This window comes from Engystomops pustulosus, chromosome 5 (assembly GCF_040894005.1).
Source record: "Engystomops pustulosus chromosome 5, aEngPut4.maternal, whole genome shotgun sequence".
NCBI classification, from domain to species: domain Eukaryota; kingdom Metazoa; phylum Chordata; class Amphibia; order Anura; family Leptodactylidae; genus Engystomops; species Engystomops pustulosus.
This window is the reverse complement of record NC_092415.1, coordinates 163,350,500-163,369,598: the sequence shown is the minus strand read 5'-3', so window position 1 is coordinate 163,369,598 and position 19,099 is coordinate 163,350,500. Positions and strand designations below refer to the sequence as shown.

At 43.2% G+C, this 19,099-nt stretch overlaps 1 protein-coding gene across 1 annotated transcript in view; it reads left to right on the top strand.

The window, feature by feature from the left end:
* RAB5A (RAB5A, member RAS oncogene family) overlaps nt 1–19,099 on the top strand; it is a 33,942-nt gene that overhangs the window by 3,719 nt on the left and 11,124 nt on the right. The window contains exons 2-3 of the mRNA XM_072153649.1: nt 14,916–15,158; nt 17,788–17,939. Of these exons, the coding sequence (XP_072009750.1) occupies nt 14,993–15,158; nt 17,788–17,939 (318 nt within the window). The 5' untranslated portion in view covers nt 14,916–14,992. The remainder of the gene's footprint in view (nt 1–14,915; nt 15,159–17,787; nt 17,940–19,099) is intronic.

Sequence of the window (19,099 nt, the reverse complement as noted above, 5' to 3'; positions counted from 1 at the left end):
CCCGCGTAGGACCACACTGATGTAGATGGGATCACCCCGCGTAGGACCACACTGATGTAGATGGGATCACCCCGCGTAGGACCACACTGATGTAGATGGGATCACCCCGCGTAGGACCACACTGATGTAGATGGGATCACCCCGCGTAGGACCACACTGATGTAGATGGGATCACCCCGCGTAGGACCACACTGATGTAGATGGGATCACCCCGCGTAGGACCACACTGATGTAGATGGGATCACCCCGCGTAGGACCACACTGATGTAGATGGGATCACCCCGCGTAGGACCACACTGATGTAGATGGGATCACCCCGCGTAGGACCACACTGATGTAGATGGGATCACCCCGCGTAGGACCACACTGATGTAGATGGGATCACCCCGCGTAGGACCACACTGATGTAGATGGGATCACCCCGCGTAGGACCACACTGATGTAGATGGGATCACCCCGCGTAGGACCACACTGATGTAGATGGGATCACCCCGCGTAGGACCACACTGATGTAGATGGGATCACCCCGCGTAGGACCACACTGATGTAGATGGGATCACCCCGCGTAGGACCACACTGATGTAGATGGGATCACCCCGCGTAGGACCACACTGATGTAGATGGGATCACCCCGCGTAGGACCACACTGATGTAGATGGGATCACCCCGCGTAGGACCACACTGATGTAGATGGGATCACCCCGCGTAGGACCACACTGATGTAGATGGGATCACCCCGCGTAGGACCACACTGATGTAGATGGGATCACCCCGCGTAGGACCACACTGATGTAGATGGGATCACCCCGCGTAGGACCACACTGATGTAGATGGGATCACCCCGCGTAGGACCACACTGATGTAGATGGGATCACCCCGGACAGCACCCTACTGATGTAGATGGGAATCATCCCGGGCAGGACCCTACTGATGTAGATGGGAATCATCCCGGGCAGGACCCTACTGATGTAGATGGGAATCATCCCGGGCAGGACCCTACTGATGTAGATGGGAATCATCCCGGGCAGGACCCTACTGATGTAGATGGGAATCATCCCGGGCAGGACCCTACTGATGTAGATGGGAATCATCCCGGGCAGGACCCTACTGATGTAGATGGGAATCATCCCGGGCAGGACCCTACTGATGTAGATGGGAATCATCCCGGGCAGGACCCTACTGATGTAGATGGGAATCATCCCGGGCAGGACCCTACTGATGTAGATGGGAATCATCCCGGGCAGGACCCTACTGATGTAGATGGGAATCATCCCGGGCAGGACCCTACTGATGTAGATGGGAATCATCCCGGGCAGGACCCTACTGATGTAGATGGGAATCATCCCGGGCAGGACCCTACTGATGTAGATGGGAATCATCCCGGGCAGGACCCTACTGATGTAGATGGGAATCATCCCGGGCAGGACCCTACTGATGTAGATGGGAATCATCCCGGGCAGGACCCTACTGATGTAGATGGGAATCATCCCAGGCAGGACCCTACTGATGTAGATGGGAATCATCCCAGGCAGGACCCTACTGATGTAGATGGGAATCATCCCAGGCAGGACCCTACTGATGTAGATGGGAATCATCCCAGGCAGGACCCTACTGATGTAGATGGGAATCATCCCAGGCAGGACCCTACTGATGTAGATGGGAATCATCCCAGGCAGGACCCTACTGATGTAGATGGGAATCATCCCAGGCAGGACCCTACTGATGTAGATGGGAATCATCCCAGGCAGGACCCTACTGATGTAGATGGGAATCATCCCAGGCAGGACCCTACTGATGTAGATGGGAATCATCCCAGGCAGGACCCTACTGATGTAGATGGGAATCATCCCAGGCAGGACCCTACTGATGTAGATGGGATGTAGATTGCAGTATAGGTGCACCATGTACAGGCACCCTCCAAGGGATCCCATTAGTTATAATAATAATCTTTATTTCGCGCCATCAAATTCCGTTGCGGAGGACATATACAAATATAATAATACATTACAGAGTAACAACAGTCATGTTTTATTGTTTCATTGTTTTATTGTTTCTCTAGCAAACCTAATCTAAAATAACTTCCCTGCATCGCAGCTTTAAAGATTCTTCTGAAATACATTTGGATTATAAACCTTTGAAAAAGCAGAGGGCTTCAATATTTTCTACATTCCTTTGAATAGAGTCCTGTGGATACTATGGCACTTATATACTGGGGTCCCTTATTGTAATGTGTACAGAGCCTATGATGCGCGGTGAGACTTCCACGTCCCTCACTGGTGGTGGAACAGATATCTGCTGCATATTTGCTTGGGGATTATCAGTGGGAGACGCCTCCTTGTTTGCATTTCATATTCCATCAACACCAATATATGTATATGGAGCACAAAGTTTCCTATGTGTTTTTGTACCAAAGTTATATTGTATCATTGAAGAAATAAACCTTACCGTAAGCCTTTGTTACTCCATCATAATATTCCCAATGAGCAGTCAATGCTGAGTAGTATTACTTACCAAATTTTCCCCTTTTTTTTCTTTGCTTTCTTCTTTGCTGTAGCTTCAAAGGCTGTTACACTGTGCAGGAGAAGGTCTCCACCTTCCCCCTGCTCCCTTGGAACTTCCCCTTTCCCTCTACCGACCTGTAATCTCATACAGTGGGAGGGGAGAAGTGCCTGGGAAGTTACAGGAAGGAGGGGCTCTGGTAAATATAAGCATAATTATAAAAGTTGATTTTAGAAGCAAGGAGGTTATGGATAACAAATTTAGGAATATTACCACAGTCACGCTGCCTACATCTATGAGTAGGTGCCCCTGGTTTATCATGCTTGTTTATGGTAGATTTCTTTTAAAGGAAACCTACCATGATGAATCTATAGCCAGAGGTAGATCTGATGGTAGATTCCTCCTGCTGCCTGTGCCCTAATCTGTAATTTAATAATCCTGGAACCTAACTTGTTAAAAACTGTATTTTAGTAATATGTAAATTAACTGCAGAGGCCACTGGGGTGTGACTACTCCATACAGTTAAAAAATAAAGTTTTTAACAAGTTAGGTTCCAGGAATATTAAATTACAGATTAGGGCAGAGGCAGACAGGAGGAACCCACCATCAGGTCTTCTTCTGATAGTAGATTCCTCATGGTAGGTTTCCTGGTTCTCCAGGTTCATGCTCCTGGAAGCAGTGTCTTCACACTACCTTGCAATTGTATTATGACTTCCCCCTAGCAAGAATCAGAACATTATTGCATCATGTGACCAGGAGGGTGGATTCGCGCTGCATTATTGAATACATTCATGCCAATCCGTCACAGGAGCTGCCATGGCACATGTAGTGTGTGAGCTAGAGCTGGAGGGTCATGTAAGGCAGTGTAAAGGCACTGCTTCCTACTCCCTCAGACTAGATTCATTATTTTAAAAGCCTAGCAACCAAGAAGGGGCGAATTAAGTAAATAAAATAATTTAGCGGTCAGAGCACAGTAGAATGAGTGTGTGTTGGAGTAGATGACCGGTCCCTGTACCACCTCTTCTGTCCAGTGCCCCCTTTGCAGTGGTTACAGTTCAGTAGTTGACAAGTTCCTGGACTGTGTAGATAGTCCTGTATTGTATAGTGCAATAGGTTACAATACATCCGAATGATCTGACCCCAAATGTCCAAAAAAAAAGGAAAAAGACAGTAACCAATCTATTTAGCAAAAGCTGTTTGTTTGATGCACGCAGCCCAGGGTCCTAGTGTGCAGGATCCATAGTCCAAGACAAAAAGGGGAGAGAAGGCCACAGCACCCAATATGATGAAAAAAGGTTAAACCTTTATTCACACAGGCATAGAAAAATGCAACGTTTCGATTCACAAAGATTCATTGTGAATCGAAACGTTGCACTTTTTTCTATGCCTATGTGAATAAAGGTTTAACCTTTTTTCATCATATTGGGTGCTGTGGCCTTCTCTCCCCTTTTTTTTCTGACCCCAAATGTACCATCCAACAACCTATGAAGATATACATTGATATAAAAGCAGTATAGGTAATGATATCCCTATATATCCCTGATCTTCTAAAGAAACGCTTAATTATATTTGTAGGGGGTTTTCTTCAAAATTTTGTTTTGACGTTTCATTGGCTTCAGAACTAGGAACCATTTTTTGATAGACAATGCGGGTTCTGCTCAGCTGTGTTTTAGTTCCGAAGTTCCGAAGGAAACCACCCATGTTTGTGGTGGTTTTAGGCGACCCCTGTGAAAGGTTTAGAACAGCTGCTGTGTGATGGGGGATCAGTGTAATGGTCTTCTTTCCTGGATATCCCACAATAACAGAATTCAAGAGAAAAGGCCACCAATGATAGTCTGAAGAGAAGCTGATGCTCTTTTAGGTAGTGATTTCAGTATTCTGGAGCATGTGGTGCAGGGTGGTTGCAATGATTGTACAAATGGAACAGCATGGTGGCTCAGTGGTTGGCACTACAGCCTTGCTGGGGACCTGGGTTCAAGTCTCATCCAGGTTAACATCAGCAAAGAGTTTGTATGTTCTCTCCGTGTTTGCATGGGTTTCCTCCCACACTCCAAAACATACTGGTAGGCTGATTCGATTGTGAGTCCCATTGGGGACAGGGGCTGATTCGGCAAGCTCTGTGCACGCTATATAATTAATGGAATTAATAATATTATCATTACAAATATTATCTTATTATCTTTTTGAATAGTGCTTTGCTCTGTCCCTTTTTTGTGAGAAAAACTGAAATTGGAGCAGGACACAAGTGTCCCCGGCACATGGTAGGCTGCGATCTGTACTTTTCCCATAACTGATGGTAACACCGCTTACTCCAGTGACTGCATACACGTCTAATCTTGACGTAAGATCTATTCATTCCACGTTCTCCCTGAAGGTGATATAACTCGTGGCAGGTAGAGGTGTGTCTATGTGGTGTACAGTTTCCATAAGCCCTTGTCACAATGACGTCACCTGTCACCTGCCAAGTACAAACAGGTCAGAACGCCCAGGAATGTGAAAGTGCAGCAAACTTGTAGAAGTCTAACTGTGTTGTGTCTGCAGTGTCCACCATCCAGTCCTCACAGTAAACTAGTTATTACCATGGATTTCCACATTGCAGTAGCATCTGTCCAGGGGAAGGTAAACCAGGCAGCAAGGGAGAAGTTAGTAGCTTCTGTCAGATGTAGGAAAAATTGGTGAATACAAAGATCAGACCAAAACCAGACTGAGAAGATTAGATGACTCCAACCAAATCTGTATCACCCAAGGTAGGACAGTAGGAAATGCATGCTATCGGTAACCAGCGCCTGCTGTCTTCTATTTAGACAATACAAGACACTGGGTGATGTTTGCATAGAAAAGCATATGAGATAGTCTGTGCCCTGTGCGCTCTGAACAGAATAAAGGGGCTAAGGTGTGACTGGAGAGAAGGTCCACCATGTCAGATCCAGTCTGGGGCAAAGATTGACGAAAAAGTAGAGATGGATTACATGTTATTTTAGCATTGTTCTTTATAGAGGACCTGCCACCAAGTATAAAATGCTGAAAAGGACTACAGACTAGTGTCTATCCGCGGGAAATAAACAATGAAGCTTCCTATAGAATGACAGCAAGCAGAGATCTAGAAACCCACGAGGAGTTAGAAAGTATATTGGAAAATTGTATAACTTTTCATTACACAAACAATATCAATTATTTGCATCAGTATTTGTGAATGTTAGTTATACCACGTGTGTATAATATGCACCCTATACTGTCCTCCCTCCGGTGCTTCCTGTATCCACCTTTCGTTATACACTAAGGGTGATGCCACGCATGGCGTTTTGAACCCGCTTTTGGTCCGTTTTTAAGCAGTCCGTCCAAAAGCACATGTGTTTCTTAACGGACTGCTTAAAAATGGACCAAAAACGAGTTCGAAACGCCATGTGTAACTTCAACCACAGGCGTATCAGTGGCCTGATGTCACCCCTGTGGTCTCTGTATACAGAGACTGGTAAGTGACTGGAGACACCGCGCTATGCAGGCGAGAGGCGAGTATAACTGCTTATTATTTTTTTATACCTCCTAGAGACTATATTAAAAAAAGTTAATAAAATAAACTTACTCCCAGACAACTGCTGTAAAAGGGGTTGACCTCATGTTTTTTGTAATGTGTGTAATGTGTGGGGGGGGGGGCAGGATATTAGGTAATTTACCTATGTACATCTATTAATAGTTCTGCTCCGCTTTCTTGATATGTGATGTGAAGCCTCCTGTCTTTTACCTCATCAGCCAGACATTCCTGACCATAAAATGGCCGCAGATGGAGAGTCATGTGATCTCTAACTGTCCATGAGCAATCACCCTTTCCGGATTTTCATCTTCTATTTATAAATACTATTATATTGTCCTGGCAGGGTGATTGCTCATGGAAAGTTAGAGACCATATGATCCTCCATCTGCAGCCATTTTATGGACAGGAATCTCTGGCTGATGAGGTAAAAGACAGGAGGCTTCACTATACAAATCAATAAAGCATTGCAGAACTATTAATAGATGTATATTTCCAAATTACCTAATATCCTACATCCCCCCCAAACCCCCACACTAACACACACACATTACAAAAAAACATGAGGTAAAGGGGCAACCTTTTTACACTATGACCCATTGAAGTACTTGTGAAATCTTCTGGAAGCTTGTACATTGCTGAATGCTCCACTATCCCTGAAGATGTAGGAGGACCTGTCACCAACACCAACGTATATAACTCATCTGAAAAGCCAAAATGTGAATTTTTTCTTCTTTAGGGAATGGGTCTTTGTGCTGTATGAAAATAATATGTCCCATCCACTTCGCTAGTGGCTTTCCAGATGAGTTATATACTTTGGTGTTGGTGACAGGTCCTCCTATATCAGTGATGGCTAACCTATGACACGCGTGTCAGTGCTGACACGCGTAGCCATTTTCACTGACACATGGCTGCCTGAGAGTTAAGTTTCATCCTACATGACCAGGTGCAGTAGCCGGGAGGCTGAGAGATTGCACTGAGCTTCCAGCACTCCCCCCTCCTCCTCCTCCCCCGGGCCGGCCCCTCCCCATGTGTGAGCTGTGCCTAGTGTCTCCAGTCAGCACAGGTATCAGCACGGGGCACAGCAGGAGAGGTGACCTAGCCATACATCCAGGAGGCTCCTCTGCAGCTCCTGATAGTTGTGGTGGGGGGAGGATGGCAGCACAGTCAGAGGCCACATCGCTGCTGCCTTGTGTGATGTCCCAGCAGCTGCCACCTCTACACTGACCATCTCCACAGCAGGGACCAGGGAGGACAACCACTCTCATCATACAGTAAGTAAGGTCAGTGCACTGTATGATAGAAGACAGTCATCAGGTCTTGTGTGTCAGTTTTGTGATGTACAAGCCCTGAAATAATCGCAATGCCTTGCAAATAGCCAGACATTGTGATTATTTTGCTCCTCATGAGGGAGATGCAGACAGCGGCGCCTGCGCCCTCGCTATAACCTGTGAACTTTCATGACAGAAAGTTCACAGGTTACTAAGCATTTCCACACGTGTCTGATTGTAACCGATCTATTACAATGTGCGATTTGCACATAGTAATAGATGATTGGGAAAATCCCCATATACTGCCATACTGTAGTATGGTAGGATCAATCAGACAACCTAGGGTTAAAGTACCCTAGAAGTTAAATAGTATACATATTTGTTATTTAAACTATAAATATTACAAAATTATGTTTTTTTGTCAAGGTGACACACCACCCGAGTTATGCTCATTTTTTTGGCGAATTTTGACACACCAAGCTCAAAAGGTTGCCCATCACTGTCCTATATCTTCAGGAACCTTGTACTACATTGCTGAATGCTCTGCTATTCCTGAAGCTTTATCTGTGGCGGCCTTGGATACCTGTGGAGAGCTAGCGCTTATTTCCCCAAGGAGCAGCTTTCCAGAAATACTTTCTATTTCAAAATCTTGACCTTTGGTTGTAGATTGCAGAAAGTAACACAAAACGTCTGACAATTCTTTACTTATAAAATCTTTTGAAGATTTTTTTAAATGATCTAAATTGGGAGACTAGACAGCTACTCGGTGCATCTCCACAGCATTTAGGCTGCAGCCATGTTTCCTTTTGTTTGCGTTTTACACATGCGGTTTCAAACAGCTGAAGAGGAGATTTTCCTAATTACATTGTTCTCAACATTGCGTTTACAAAACGCAAGCGTTAATGCAATGTTGACGCATGCGTTACCAAAGTTTTACCTAACGCATGTGTTAACAAAGTGTTAACATGTACATTAAAAAGCTTTAACGCATGCGTTTTGTAAACACAATGTTGACAACAATGTAATTGGGTAAATCTCCTCTTCAGCTGCGTTAAACGCAAGGTGACCGGATCTTCAGAAGGATTCTTTGGGAGTTTCATTGTATAAAGTCCCATGGAAGGAAGGAGCTATTGGCTGGTTCACACATATACACTAGAGAACCTGCTGCACTGAAAGTGGTGAACTGCGCCCTATCTACAGACAGGATGTGATAGAGCAGGAGTAGCTTTGTCCTCTCTATGCACAGCATGTTATAGAGCAGGAGGAGCTGAGTAGATTGGGTGCTCAAATTTGTAACTGACTCCTCTGTGTGCGCATACTTGCCAAAAGAGGCTTTCGCATGTGTTTAATACATGTGTTAAACTGGCTTCTGAAGTGTTAATTTCTCCCATCACTGGTTCATAACAGTATTGTCATTTTTCTATTCTGCCCCTCCTGCAGTAGTAATGGGCTTCTAAGTACCATAAAGTGCATTAGTTCAGCTTCTATTAGTTTCCAGCTCCACTTCCCTGTAGACATAGGAGAAACCTTTGTACAGTTCCTGGGATCAGTGATATCAGTGAATTCACCAAAGAACCTTTTTTGCAGTCCATTGGTAAAATCTACATTCTTGGTTGTCAAATTATTCACATTTCCACCTTGCGTTTTGTTTCCCGTTTCTGGGGTAGAATTAAATTTTACCCTTTCATCCCAGAAAGCCAAATAATGTACAGTAGCTTGTTGTGCTCTTTAAGGGAAGGGGTCAAACTAAAATAAGACTGAAGGAATTTCATTTTGAACTTCCCAAGTTTTAAAGACATTTAAAGGGAACCTGTCACCAGGGGCCTAATTTTCACTAAAGAAATGTTACTGAAGCCCATAACAGCTGCAGTGCAAATCTGACTTTCTGCCTTCTCTAAGGATTTGCATTACAAAATAATTGTGTGTTATAACCTTGCACCATGGCAGAATCCTCTGGGTAATCCCAGGGCTTGGGCTTTGGTTTGGCTGTATTTCAAAAGAGAACGTGTCTGAGCTGCAGACTGCTCAGCTCCTGGCCCCCACCTTTGTGCTCCTGTACAGCTCCTCCTCACTGATGTCAGCTCACCAGGCTGTTATCTCTGTGAAGGAGCAGGAGGGGGAGCTGTACAGGAGCACAAAGATGGGGGGCCAAGAGCTGCACAGTGAGTAGCACAGACAAGTCACATGTTGCTTTTTGAAATGCATCCAAACCAAAGCCCGACCCCTGTGACTACACAGAAGATTCTGTCAGGAAGCCAGGTAAGTCATAATACAATTATATTGTAATGCAAATGATCAGAGGAAGAAGAAAAGCATATTTGCGCTACAGGTGTGATGGGCTTTTGTAATCTGTCTTTAGTAAAAATTAGGCCCCTGGTGATAGGTTCCCTTTAAATGGAAGTAGACATTGACCTAATACACCTTTACCAGTTTATTGTGGAGCAGATTAGTATGGTGGCATCAGCCAGAAAAGCAATTATGAAGTGAGATGTACATTGTTTGTATGAAGTCAGGGAGGGGTAGAGCTCCCCACCTCAAAATATCCAATTCCCTTTATCTGACGGCCTTGCATCCAGGTACATCAATAGCTCTTGTGTTCACCATCCTTCACCAGAATTCAAGAGTTCTGAGGCAGGGAGAGCTTGACTTCATTGTCAAACCCTCCACCCCCATGACTTTATACATTGATTTAAATCTCATTTTAAAGTTCAATTTGTGGATGATACCACCACCCTGGGTCATGAAAGAAAGGTAATCATGAAGGTGTTAATCTACTTCATAACATTTGGTAGTGGTTTATTAGGTCAGTTTCTGCTGTTTTTGTTTTAATTTTTTTTTTATTTTTATAGCATTAACAGTGCGTTCAAAATTACAGGTTAACTTTATTTTGGTTGTGATTATAATGGTGCCAAAGTTATATATATATATATATATATATATTTTTTTTTAACTACTTTTTTTTTTTTTTTTTTAATAAAGACCAAAAACCTCATTTTTCCTCTAAATGGGCTCTTGGAAGGCCCAGTTATTGTAATAACTTTTATTTAAGTTCTCTCTTTTTTTTTTTTTTTCTTTTAACTCCTTAGTGGCTCTAGTGACCGGGCATTTTTAGCGAATTTTCATTTGTGCCGGTTTAAGTGCTATAACTTTTTTTTTTGGCCTTGTTTTTTTCAGGACACATAGAGCTAGTTAAATAGATTTGAACATTTTTTTTTTTTTTTCATTTTTATTTCGGGTTAAAAGTGGAAAAAGGCTTTCTTTTATGCCGACTTCAGTATAAGCGGAGGTACCTAATTTTAACACAAAAAACTGGGAAAACCTCAAGTATAAGCCGAGGGTGTGAAATGCAATGGTCACAGCCCCCAGTAGTATACAGCCAGCCAGCCCCCTATAGTATGTAGCCTGCCATTCCCCCGTAGTATGTAGCCTGCCAGTCCCCCGTAGTATGTAGCCTGCCAGTCCCCCGTAGTATGTAGCCTGCCAGTCCCCCGTAGTATGTAGCCTGCCAGTCCCCCGTAGTATGTAGCCTGCCAGTCCCCCGTAGTATGTAGCCTGCCAGTCCCCCGTAGTATGTAGCCTGCCAGTCCCCCGTAGTATGTAGCCTGCCAGTCCCCCGTAGTATGTAGCCTGCCAGTCCCCCGTAGTATGTAGCCTGACCCCCTGTAGAAAAAAAATAAACACTGTGCTCACCTTTCCGACGCCCCCCGTAGGTCCTCTTCTTGCTTTGGATCCTCTTCAGGTCATACGGGTTTTCACGCTTGGCCAGCACACACAATGACATCAGCCGCTTGCCAATGTCATTGTTTGTGAGCTGCCAGCATGGCTAGTGTACCTGAAGAGGAGCAAAATGCCTAAGAGTAGCTGAAGTACCCGAAAAGGCATCGGAGCATCCGTAGCAAGAAGAGGACCTATGGGGAGCATCAGAAAGGTGAATACAGGATCTTTCGTTTAGAGGGCTTCACTCCCTGGGAGGAAAAGGGTATTCTCACTATAGAGAACTTATGTAGTGATGGTGTATGCAAGACGTTTGACGATCTCAGTACCTCCTATCAACTTCCTAGAGCCTGGTTTTTTCAATATCTGCAACTACGCCATGCTTACGATACTCAGCACCGCTTGACACCTATCACGTTAGGACCGTGCGGAGCTCTAAATAGAGCATTGCTGACTAATACAACCAAGGGTTTGATCTCTTTTTATAACACGGTGCTGCTTAATAAAACAGTAGATAATGTACCAATTAAATGTAGGGCCAAGTGGGAAAGGGACATCGGACCTATCTCAGATGAACAGTGGTCTGACTGTTTAGAAATAGTGTCTGCTCTATCTCCGAGTGAGGCCTACAGGATGTCTCACCTTTTTATGTTACACAGGGCATACAGGTCACCGCAACTACTGTTTAAAATAGGGGTCCGGGGAGACTCAGCCTGTCCTAGATGTGGGATAGAAGAAGCGGGCATTTTACATATGATGTGGGAGTGCGGAGACCTTGGAAATCTTTGGAAGGAAGCATTAGATTTGTTCCAGCAACACCTCATGCTTGTTTATTGGGTCTTTTGGACTTAAATGATGTATCATCCTCTAATATAATAGGAATCCAACGATCTCTATACCAGGTTAGAAAGTTAATTGCTGCGCATTGGATCAAGCCCAGGCCCCCATCTTTTAGGGAATATGTAGATAGAGTAAATAATGTCATTAGATTGGAATATGGTTCGTATTTGAAGAGAAACTCTCTTAAAAAATTTGAAAAAATATGGGGGAAATGGATGGATGTACCAGGATTACCGTCAAGGCCATTGGTACAACTTGGAGCAAGCCTGCAGTACCAATTGTCGTTAGCCACGTAGAAGGATAATTAGTCTTCTATATATTTTGGGGCATATAGGCCCTACCTTTGGGAGCTGACTCTGGTGGGTGGGGTGGGTGGAGGGTGGCTGTTAAATTTCGTTTCTGGCATGTGCATTGTTCCACTGTATTTTCTATTTTCTGTTGAAGATTAATATTATAAGGTCTTACTGTGACTGCTGAAGATGCAAATCGATGTTATGTAAAGTCTGTTAGAATTTCCTTATACAGTGGCTCATACTGTGCAAAATGTATCACATGTCCACGTGCTTGTTTGTGTTAAAAGTAAAAATCCAATAAAAAATTTATCTGATTTTAAAAGAAAGGTGAATACAGTGTTCATTTTTTTTAGACTCGAGTATAAGCCTAGTAAGGTTTTTTCAGCTCAAAATTTGTGCTGAGAAAAAACTGCTTATACTCGAGTATGTAAGGTAACTCAAAATGAACATTAGAAATAAATTCCCTATTTTGTTTAGGTTGTTTTGATATATAATATGTATAGTCTCGGCAAACGGGGCGGCTATGATGATGCTTTTTGTAGTGTAGAGGGGGATTTTTTTTATTATATGGAGAAATGTCATTGTGTTTTATGAATATTTATTACATTTTTATTGTGTTTTTACATTTATGACCTCATGGGGGACATATAAAGACCCCTGGGGGACATTTTCACTTTTTGTTTTTTTTAAATTTTACTTAATTTTTTTTTCCCTTTTACAAGTTTTCCCCTGTATCTTGGGCATCTATAAGAGTCTTGTGATCAGAGCTGTACTGGGTCTAATTAGAAAACTGCAGCGACGTCTAAAGTCAGCGGGTGGTCCAAATAGAGTTAAGAAAGTCTGGGCTGACCTAAAGGGTTTTTTCAGGAATATTGGAAAATCCCCTGTGGGTCGGGACAGGGGCAATGAAAAAGAAAGTTTTATGTTTGTTGCTCTACCGACAGACCATATTCTAGTGTGTGGAAGGCCTAAGACAAACAGTCTGTATACATCAGCTGGTTTGTCGTTTTCTCACCACTGTGTTATTTAATTTGCCCACATTTAAAAAAAAAAAACTTAGTTTATTGTCCATGTGCTATTGTTTGTTTTTTAACTGATGACATTATGGGGCAGAATTACTTACCCGGTCCAGTCGCGATCCAGCGGCGGGTTCTCCGACGCTCATTCAAGTCCAGCCGGGTTTCACATGCGCCGATATCCACTAGGGCAGTGATGGCGAACCTTTTAGAGACTGAGTGCCCAAATTACAACCAAGACCCACTTATTTATCCAACACAAATTTCATTTGTGATATATACTCCCTTCACTGTCACAGCTTTAATTGATACCAGCACCCCGAGGACACCAATAAAGCAGAAAATAGAAGAAATTTGGATGATCATTGTAGATTCCCTCCAGGGTCCCATAAACAGGAAGAATTGTCAGGGCCGGAGCAGGAGCTTCAATGATAATCCAGGTCTGTCCACACCTTCCCACTCCTCCAGTAGTCCCAGGTAGCACTGTCACTTTAAAATATCTCTGTGCACAGCAAGTCCTGGGCTGTCTGGGACTGCAGGAAGATACCTGGAGTCATCTCTGGTAATGGCCCGAGTGCCCACAGAAAGGGCTCCGAGTGCCACCTCTGGCACCAGTGCCATAGGTTAGCCACCACTGCACTAGGGGTTGCTGCTGCGCCGAGTTCCGCTGGAGTTCACCAGAGTTCACCTTCTATTTCTTGGTGCAGGTAAGTGCGTGTCAAGCGACACTTTTTTTTTTTTTTTTTAATACCGCATTTTTTCCGAATCGCTCCGGTTTTCCGACGGCCACGGCCTGCCCCTTAATTTCCGTCGCATGCATGCCGAAGCGCCACAATCCGATCGCGTGCGCCAAAAACCCGGGGCAATTCGGCGCAAATTCAGGAAACCCAATGAAAAAAAGCGATTCGGGCCCTTAGTAAATGACCCCCTTTGACTTATATTGACCCATTCATATGAACATGTTTCTCACTGTGTGAAGCCTGTAAAAAACTGTGAGCAGATTCTATTCAGAGTGTCTGTGTGCTGTGAATGGGAAACAATCTAGTTGCTGGCTTCCTCTCTGTAGCTCAGGGACAAATGACGGTAATGTATGGAGCCCACTGAGAAAAAACTGTGGAAAATAATGGCAATAAATAAGTCATATAATGGCCTTGATGTTCTGACCATTTATAGCTTTTTTTTTTTTTTTTTTTTTTTTTTGCTCGGATAGAATTTCCTGATATTCTTGATACTAGCTAAACCCTATATATTTTCTGTTCAGTAATCCAGAATACATCCCGGGGTCCGGATGACCTGTGCTAGTGATGACCCCTGCATTATACTCATAGCGATTCCTACCCTCTGATAAATTCTTTGCTTCTGAATCCGGCACCGAATGTTCTCATGAAAGCATCGCCTTCCCCTGCGAGAAGTGTTATTCTGGTTAACATATTCGCGTCCATGTAACATAGCATGCATACTTCTAATGGGATTATTAGTGTGAGCGCACAACATGAGTATTGTCCAGTTAATTCCTTTGCTGTGGGGGCCGCGTTGTTTCGCTTTGCCCAGTTGAATAGTATTACTGTCACAATCAGTAGGATCCTCCTACACTATTCTGGAACACGCTGCTCCACACTGCGTTACTAATCGCTCGCTCACTGTCCTTAATATTTACACCGCATACAACTGTGGAATTTGCCTACAATGTAATAAAACTCATAGGCCACCAAATTCTAAGAATGTTTTTCCTTTTTTTCTTTTTCACTTGCAGATTTCCAGGACGATAAGTGATCACAGAGCTCTGCCTTCCACAAATATATTATTAGACGTATCTGTGCACAGTTCAACATGGCTAACCGAGGAGGAGCCACCAGACCCAACGGACCAAATGCCGGGAATAAAATCTGTCAGTTCAAGCTCGTCCTCCTAGGGGAGTCTGCTGTCGGAAAGTCCAGCTTAGTGCTCCGCTTCGTAAAGGGACAGTTTCATGAGTTCCAAGAAAGCACGATCGGAGGTTAGAAAATATATGATATTTGTCACCACATTGTACAAAACATCACTGAATGTGATAGCAAGGTTTTGTGTGAATAACGTTCAAAGGGGTTGTCCGAGTTTAAAGGGAGCCTGACAGCAGTAATTGACCTAATGAACCTTTACCAGTATGTTGTCAAGCAGCTGAGCAACTTCTAGATCCTGTTTCTTTTGTGGCCTAGTGTGGTGGCATCATCCAGAAAATCTACTTTGAAGTGAGATGTAAACTGGTTGTATAAAGTCAAGGAGGCGGAGAGTTTAACACTGAAGTCAAGCTTTCTCTTCTCCATTACTGTAATTGATGGTCCTGCATCCAGAGACATAACTAACCAGATCTCCTGATGTCCAATGCATAATGTTAATTACAGAGGAGGAGGCGTCAAAGCCTTTCTACAACCAATTTACATCTCGCTTCAGAATTGATCTTCTAGATGATGCCATCATACTAGACCATACAAGAAACAAAAACTAGAAGGTGTTACGCTGTTTAACAATATACTCGTATTGGTTTATTAGGTCAATTGCTGATAACAGGTTCCCTTTAATAAAATGTCAGCAATGTGTTATACTTAATGTAAAAAAACACACATCTAACCTCCTCGGCTCCACTGAAAGTCACCTGTTCAGCATTGCATCAACCCAACTGATCTGACACTGCGTTCCAGGTCACTCCGGAAGCCATTTGTAGGCCTCAGCGCTGACCTCTGCACAAATAGCACATCACTGCTGAAGCCAACCAATGATGTGCTGCTCATGTAGAGGTTACCCACTGACAGCTGTGATACAAGGCAATGCAATAGTTGACTGATGGTACATACCAGATGGTAACCAGATGACCATTGCTGGATCGGAGACCTGAGTTGTGATACTTTCTATTTCGATTAACACATTGCTGCATTCAGACATTTTTATTTTAAAGGGTTAGCCTTTTATACTCAAGTTTAACAAGGTAACTTTAAAAACCTTAATTGGGTCACCTAAATTATACTTACCCTGTTAAAGTTTATTGTGACCCCTGGGCAGCAGGACTTGGGACTTCCTATGGTGTTCTGGTGGATGAAGGGGAATGTGCAGTCCGTGTGTGGTCAGTGGTTAGAAGGGGGTGCCATATGACTTCATAGCCCCTCCAGCAGGAGACGCCATGTCACAGAAAGTCCCAAATCCACTTTTCCACCGAGAACAGCGCTAGGAAAGGCTGGTTTCATGCAGAGGATTTAGTGAGGATTTTGAGCTTCCATTTATCAATGGGAGTTTCTTTGTGGAATCTGCCAGAAACTAGTCCTGTTGTCTCAAAGAAAAAATATCACATAACGGACAAAAACTTCAGGTTCTGCTTAGATTTAGAGGTGTGTTACAGTATTCCTTGGCAACTAGGTCTAATGGCTTATTGCTTTTGGATTTAAGCCAAAAAATATTTTACTACATTTTGTGTATTAAAATAAAAAATAATGGTGAAGAATAGAAACACAACATCTAATAGTGAAGTTACATATCTCAAGCTTTCTATTCAAACACAGCCTCATCTTTACATCAGGTTTTTCTAATCAAAACATTTTTTGGGTGCTTTTTTTTTTTCACTCACACAAACAAGAACAAGTACACGAGCAGCGAAACAAAAGCAAAAAATGTACATTTCAATACAGAAGTACTGTGGCCCAGTTTGGCCGCAGTGAAGACTCCACTCCAAAAGCAAAAAATCGGTTGTTCATACAGAGTTCTTGTCTGATCAGTGGTGGACCTACTTATAGATTCCCTATTGATCATATTTTTAGGGCCACATTAGCCCCCACTGTAGTCACACTGACGCTCCATTGAATGTTTATAGCATCAGGAGATACGGCTCAGCTTAGACATTGGATGAAGGAGCAGTGTGCACCCAATGAAGAGGGCCACTAGTGATCAGTGCCCCCAGAGACCACATACACATGTATTTACTGAATTAAACTAGTTCTTTCCGTATGTCCTATGGGATAGAGGGGGGATTTGGAAGTCACAGAGAACTACAAAGGCCCAGTGATGGAGAATTTTCATAGACCGAGCGCCCAAACCACAACCAAAACACTTTTTGGTGTTTTTTTTTTTGTTTTTTTTTAAACAAAGTGCCAAGCAGGAACCCATTGCTCACCTGCTCTGTCACGGCTTTCAATCATATTGCCGTTTTGACAACACAAATCCAGTATAAAGAAGGAGAAGAAATTCAGATTATCACTGTAGCTTCCCTCCAGGGGCTCCTGAATAGGAAGAAGTGTGGGGCCCAGAGCAGGAGCTCCAATGTTAATGGAGGTCTGTCCACACCTCCTCCTGCAGTCTCAGACAAGCCAGCATGTGGCGCTGAACGCAGCATATCCTGGGCCTGGTACATGGAGGAGGCCATGTCTGTGCTATGGTGAAAGCCTGAGTGCCCACAGAGAGGGTGTCCCTTCTGGCACCTGTACCTTAGGTCCGCCACAACTAGCACAGCTGTGAGGTCTCTGAGGTCCAGTCTGCAGGAGTTTTGATTGCCCCAGCAGCTTCGGGAGGTATATACTACTGTTACTGAGATGCCAGATTACCAATACAGTGTATTTTGTATATGTATTTTAACCTAAAATATTTTATTCATTTTTTTTCAGCTGCATTTCTTACGCAGACGGTCTGTCTTGATGATACAACAGTAAAATTTGAAATTTGGGATACAGCTGGTCAGGAGCGGTATCATAGCTTAGCGCCAATGTACTACAGAGGAGCCCAAGCTGCCATAGTTGTATATGACATCACAAACGAGGTACCGTGCGTTTCTTTGACTTTTGTGTACTTTTTACATTTGCTTGGAAGCTTCTTTATCCACATTTCGTATGGTCTGTCAGTTTCTCAATGGCGTTTGCCATACTTCCATTTTGCTTGATTTGAGCCTTTCTCTTTAACCCCTTCAAAAATTCCATACGGCTATATACAGGCGGTCCCCTAGTTAAGAACACCCAACTTACAAACGACCCCTAGTTACAAACGGACCTCTGGATGTTGGTAATTTACTGTACTTTAGCCTTCGGCTACAATGATCAGCTGTAATAGTTATCAGAGATGTCTGTAATGAAGCTTTAGTGTTAATCCTGGTTCTCATGACAATCCAACATTTTTAAAATCCATTTGTCACAGAAATCCTGTCTGGGGTTACAATTATAAAATATACCGATCTTGTACGTAACCCGGGGACTGCCTGTATGTCCTAATTGCACAAACCCTGTACAGGTAGCATGCATACAGATATCATGACATGACACTATTCAAATGGATATATCTTCTGTAACGTGACACCTAGAAACAGTTCTGGTGTCCTATTGAAGAGAAAAATCGCAATTGTGTTTTACAGTGCAACAGAAAGACAGGAGATATCCACTGTTGCAATTGATGTAAAAACTCTTGATTGTAACTTTTACAGAGGATATGTCTCTGTAAGTGTGCAACCCTCTAGCCTATCACCTGAAGGCAGAAGAAGCTGCAGGGAGACTGAGCAGACAGTTTGTGGAAGTACATGCACCCCCTGCTTCTGTATCTGAACCTGGAGAAGGACGACTGACTGATGCTCTACATATTCTATTTTATTTTACTACTTATTAGAAAAAGCTTTCATTGTAAAAATTAAGAAAGCAAATTTTCACATTTTAGTCATTTATCTTATTCTGTAAAAAAAAAAACATGTTATTTATAAAACTTATCCTATCAAGTTAAAGTTTCACATGTCATGGAAAAAAAAGTTAAAGTTGTTATGATCTATAAAGCTGTTCCAAAGATATCGTCATTTAAAGAAGAACAGAACAGCAAAATGACCTGGGCATTCAGGCATCAATGACCCTGGGTAAGGAAAGGGTTAATGTGCTAGTAGCTGTTATAATAGAAGTTATATTATTATTGGACCTACTCGCTGTTCTGTGTACATAACACTGC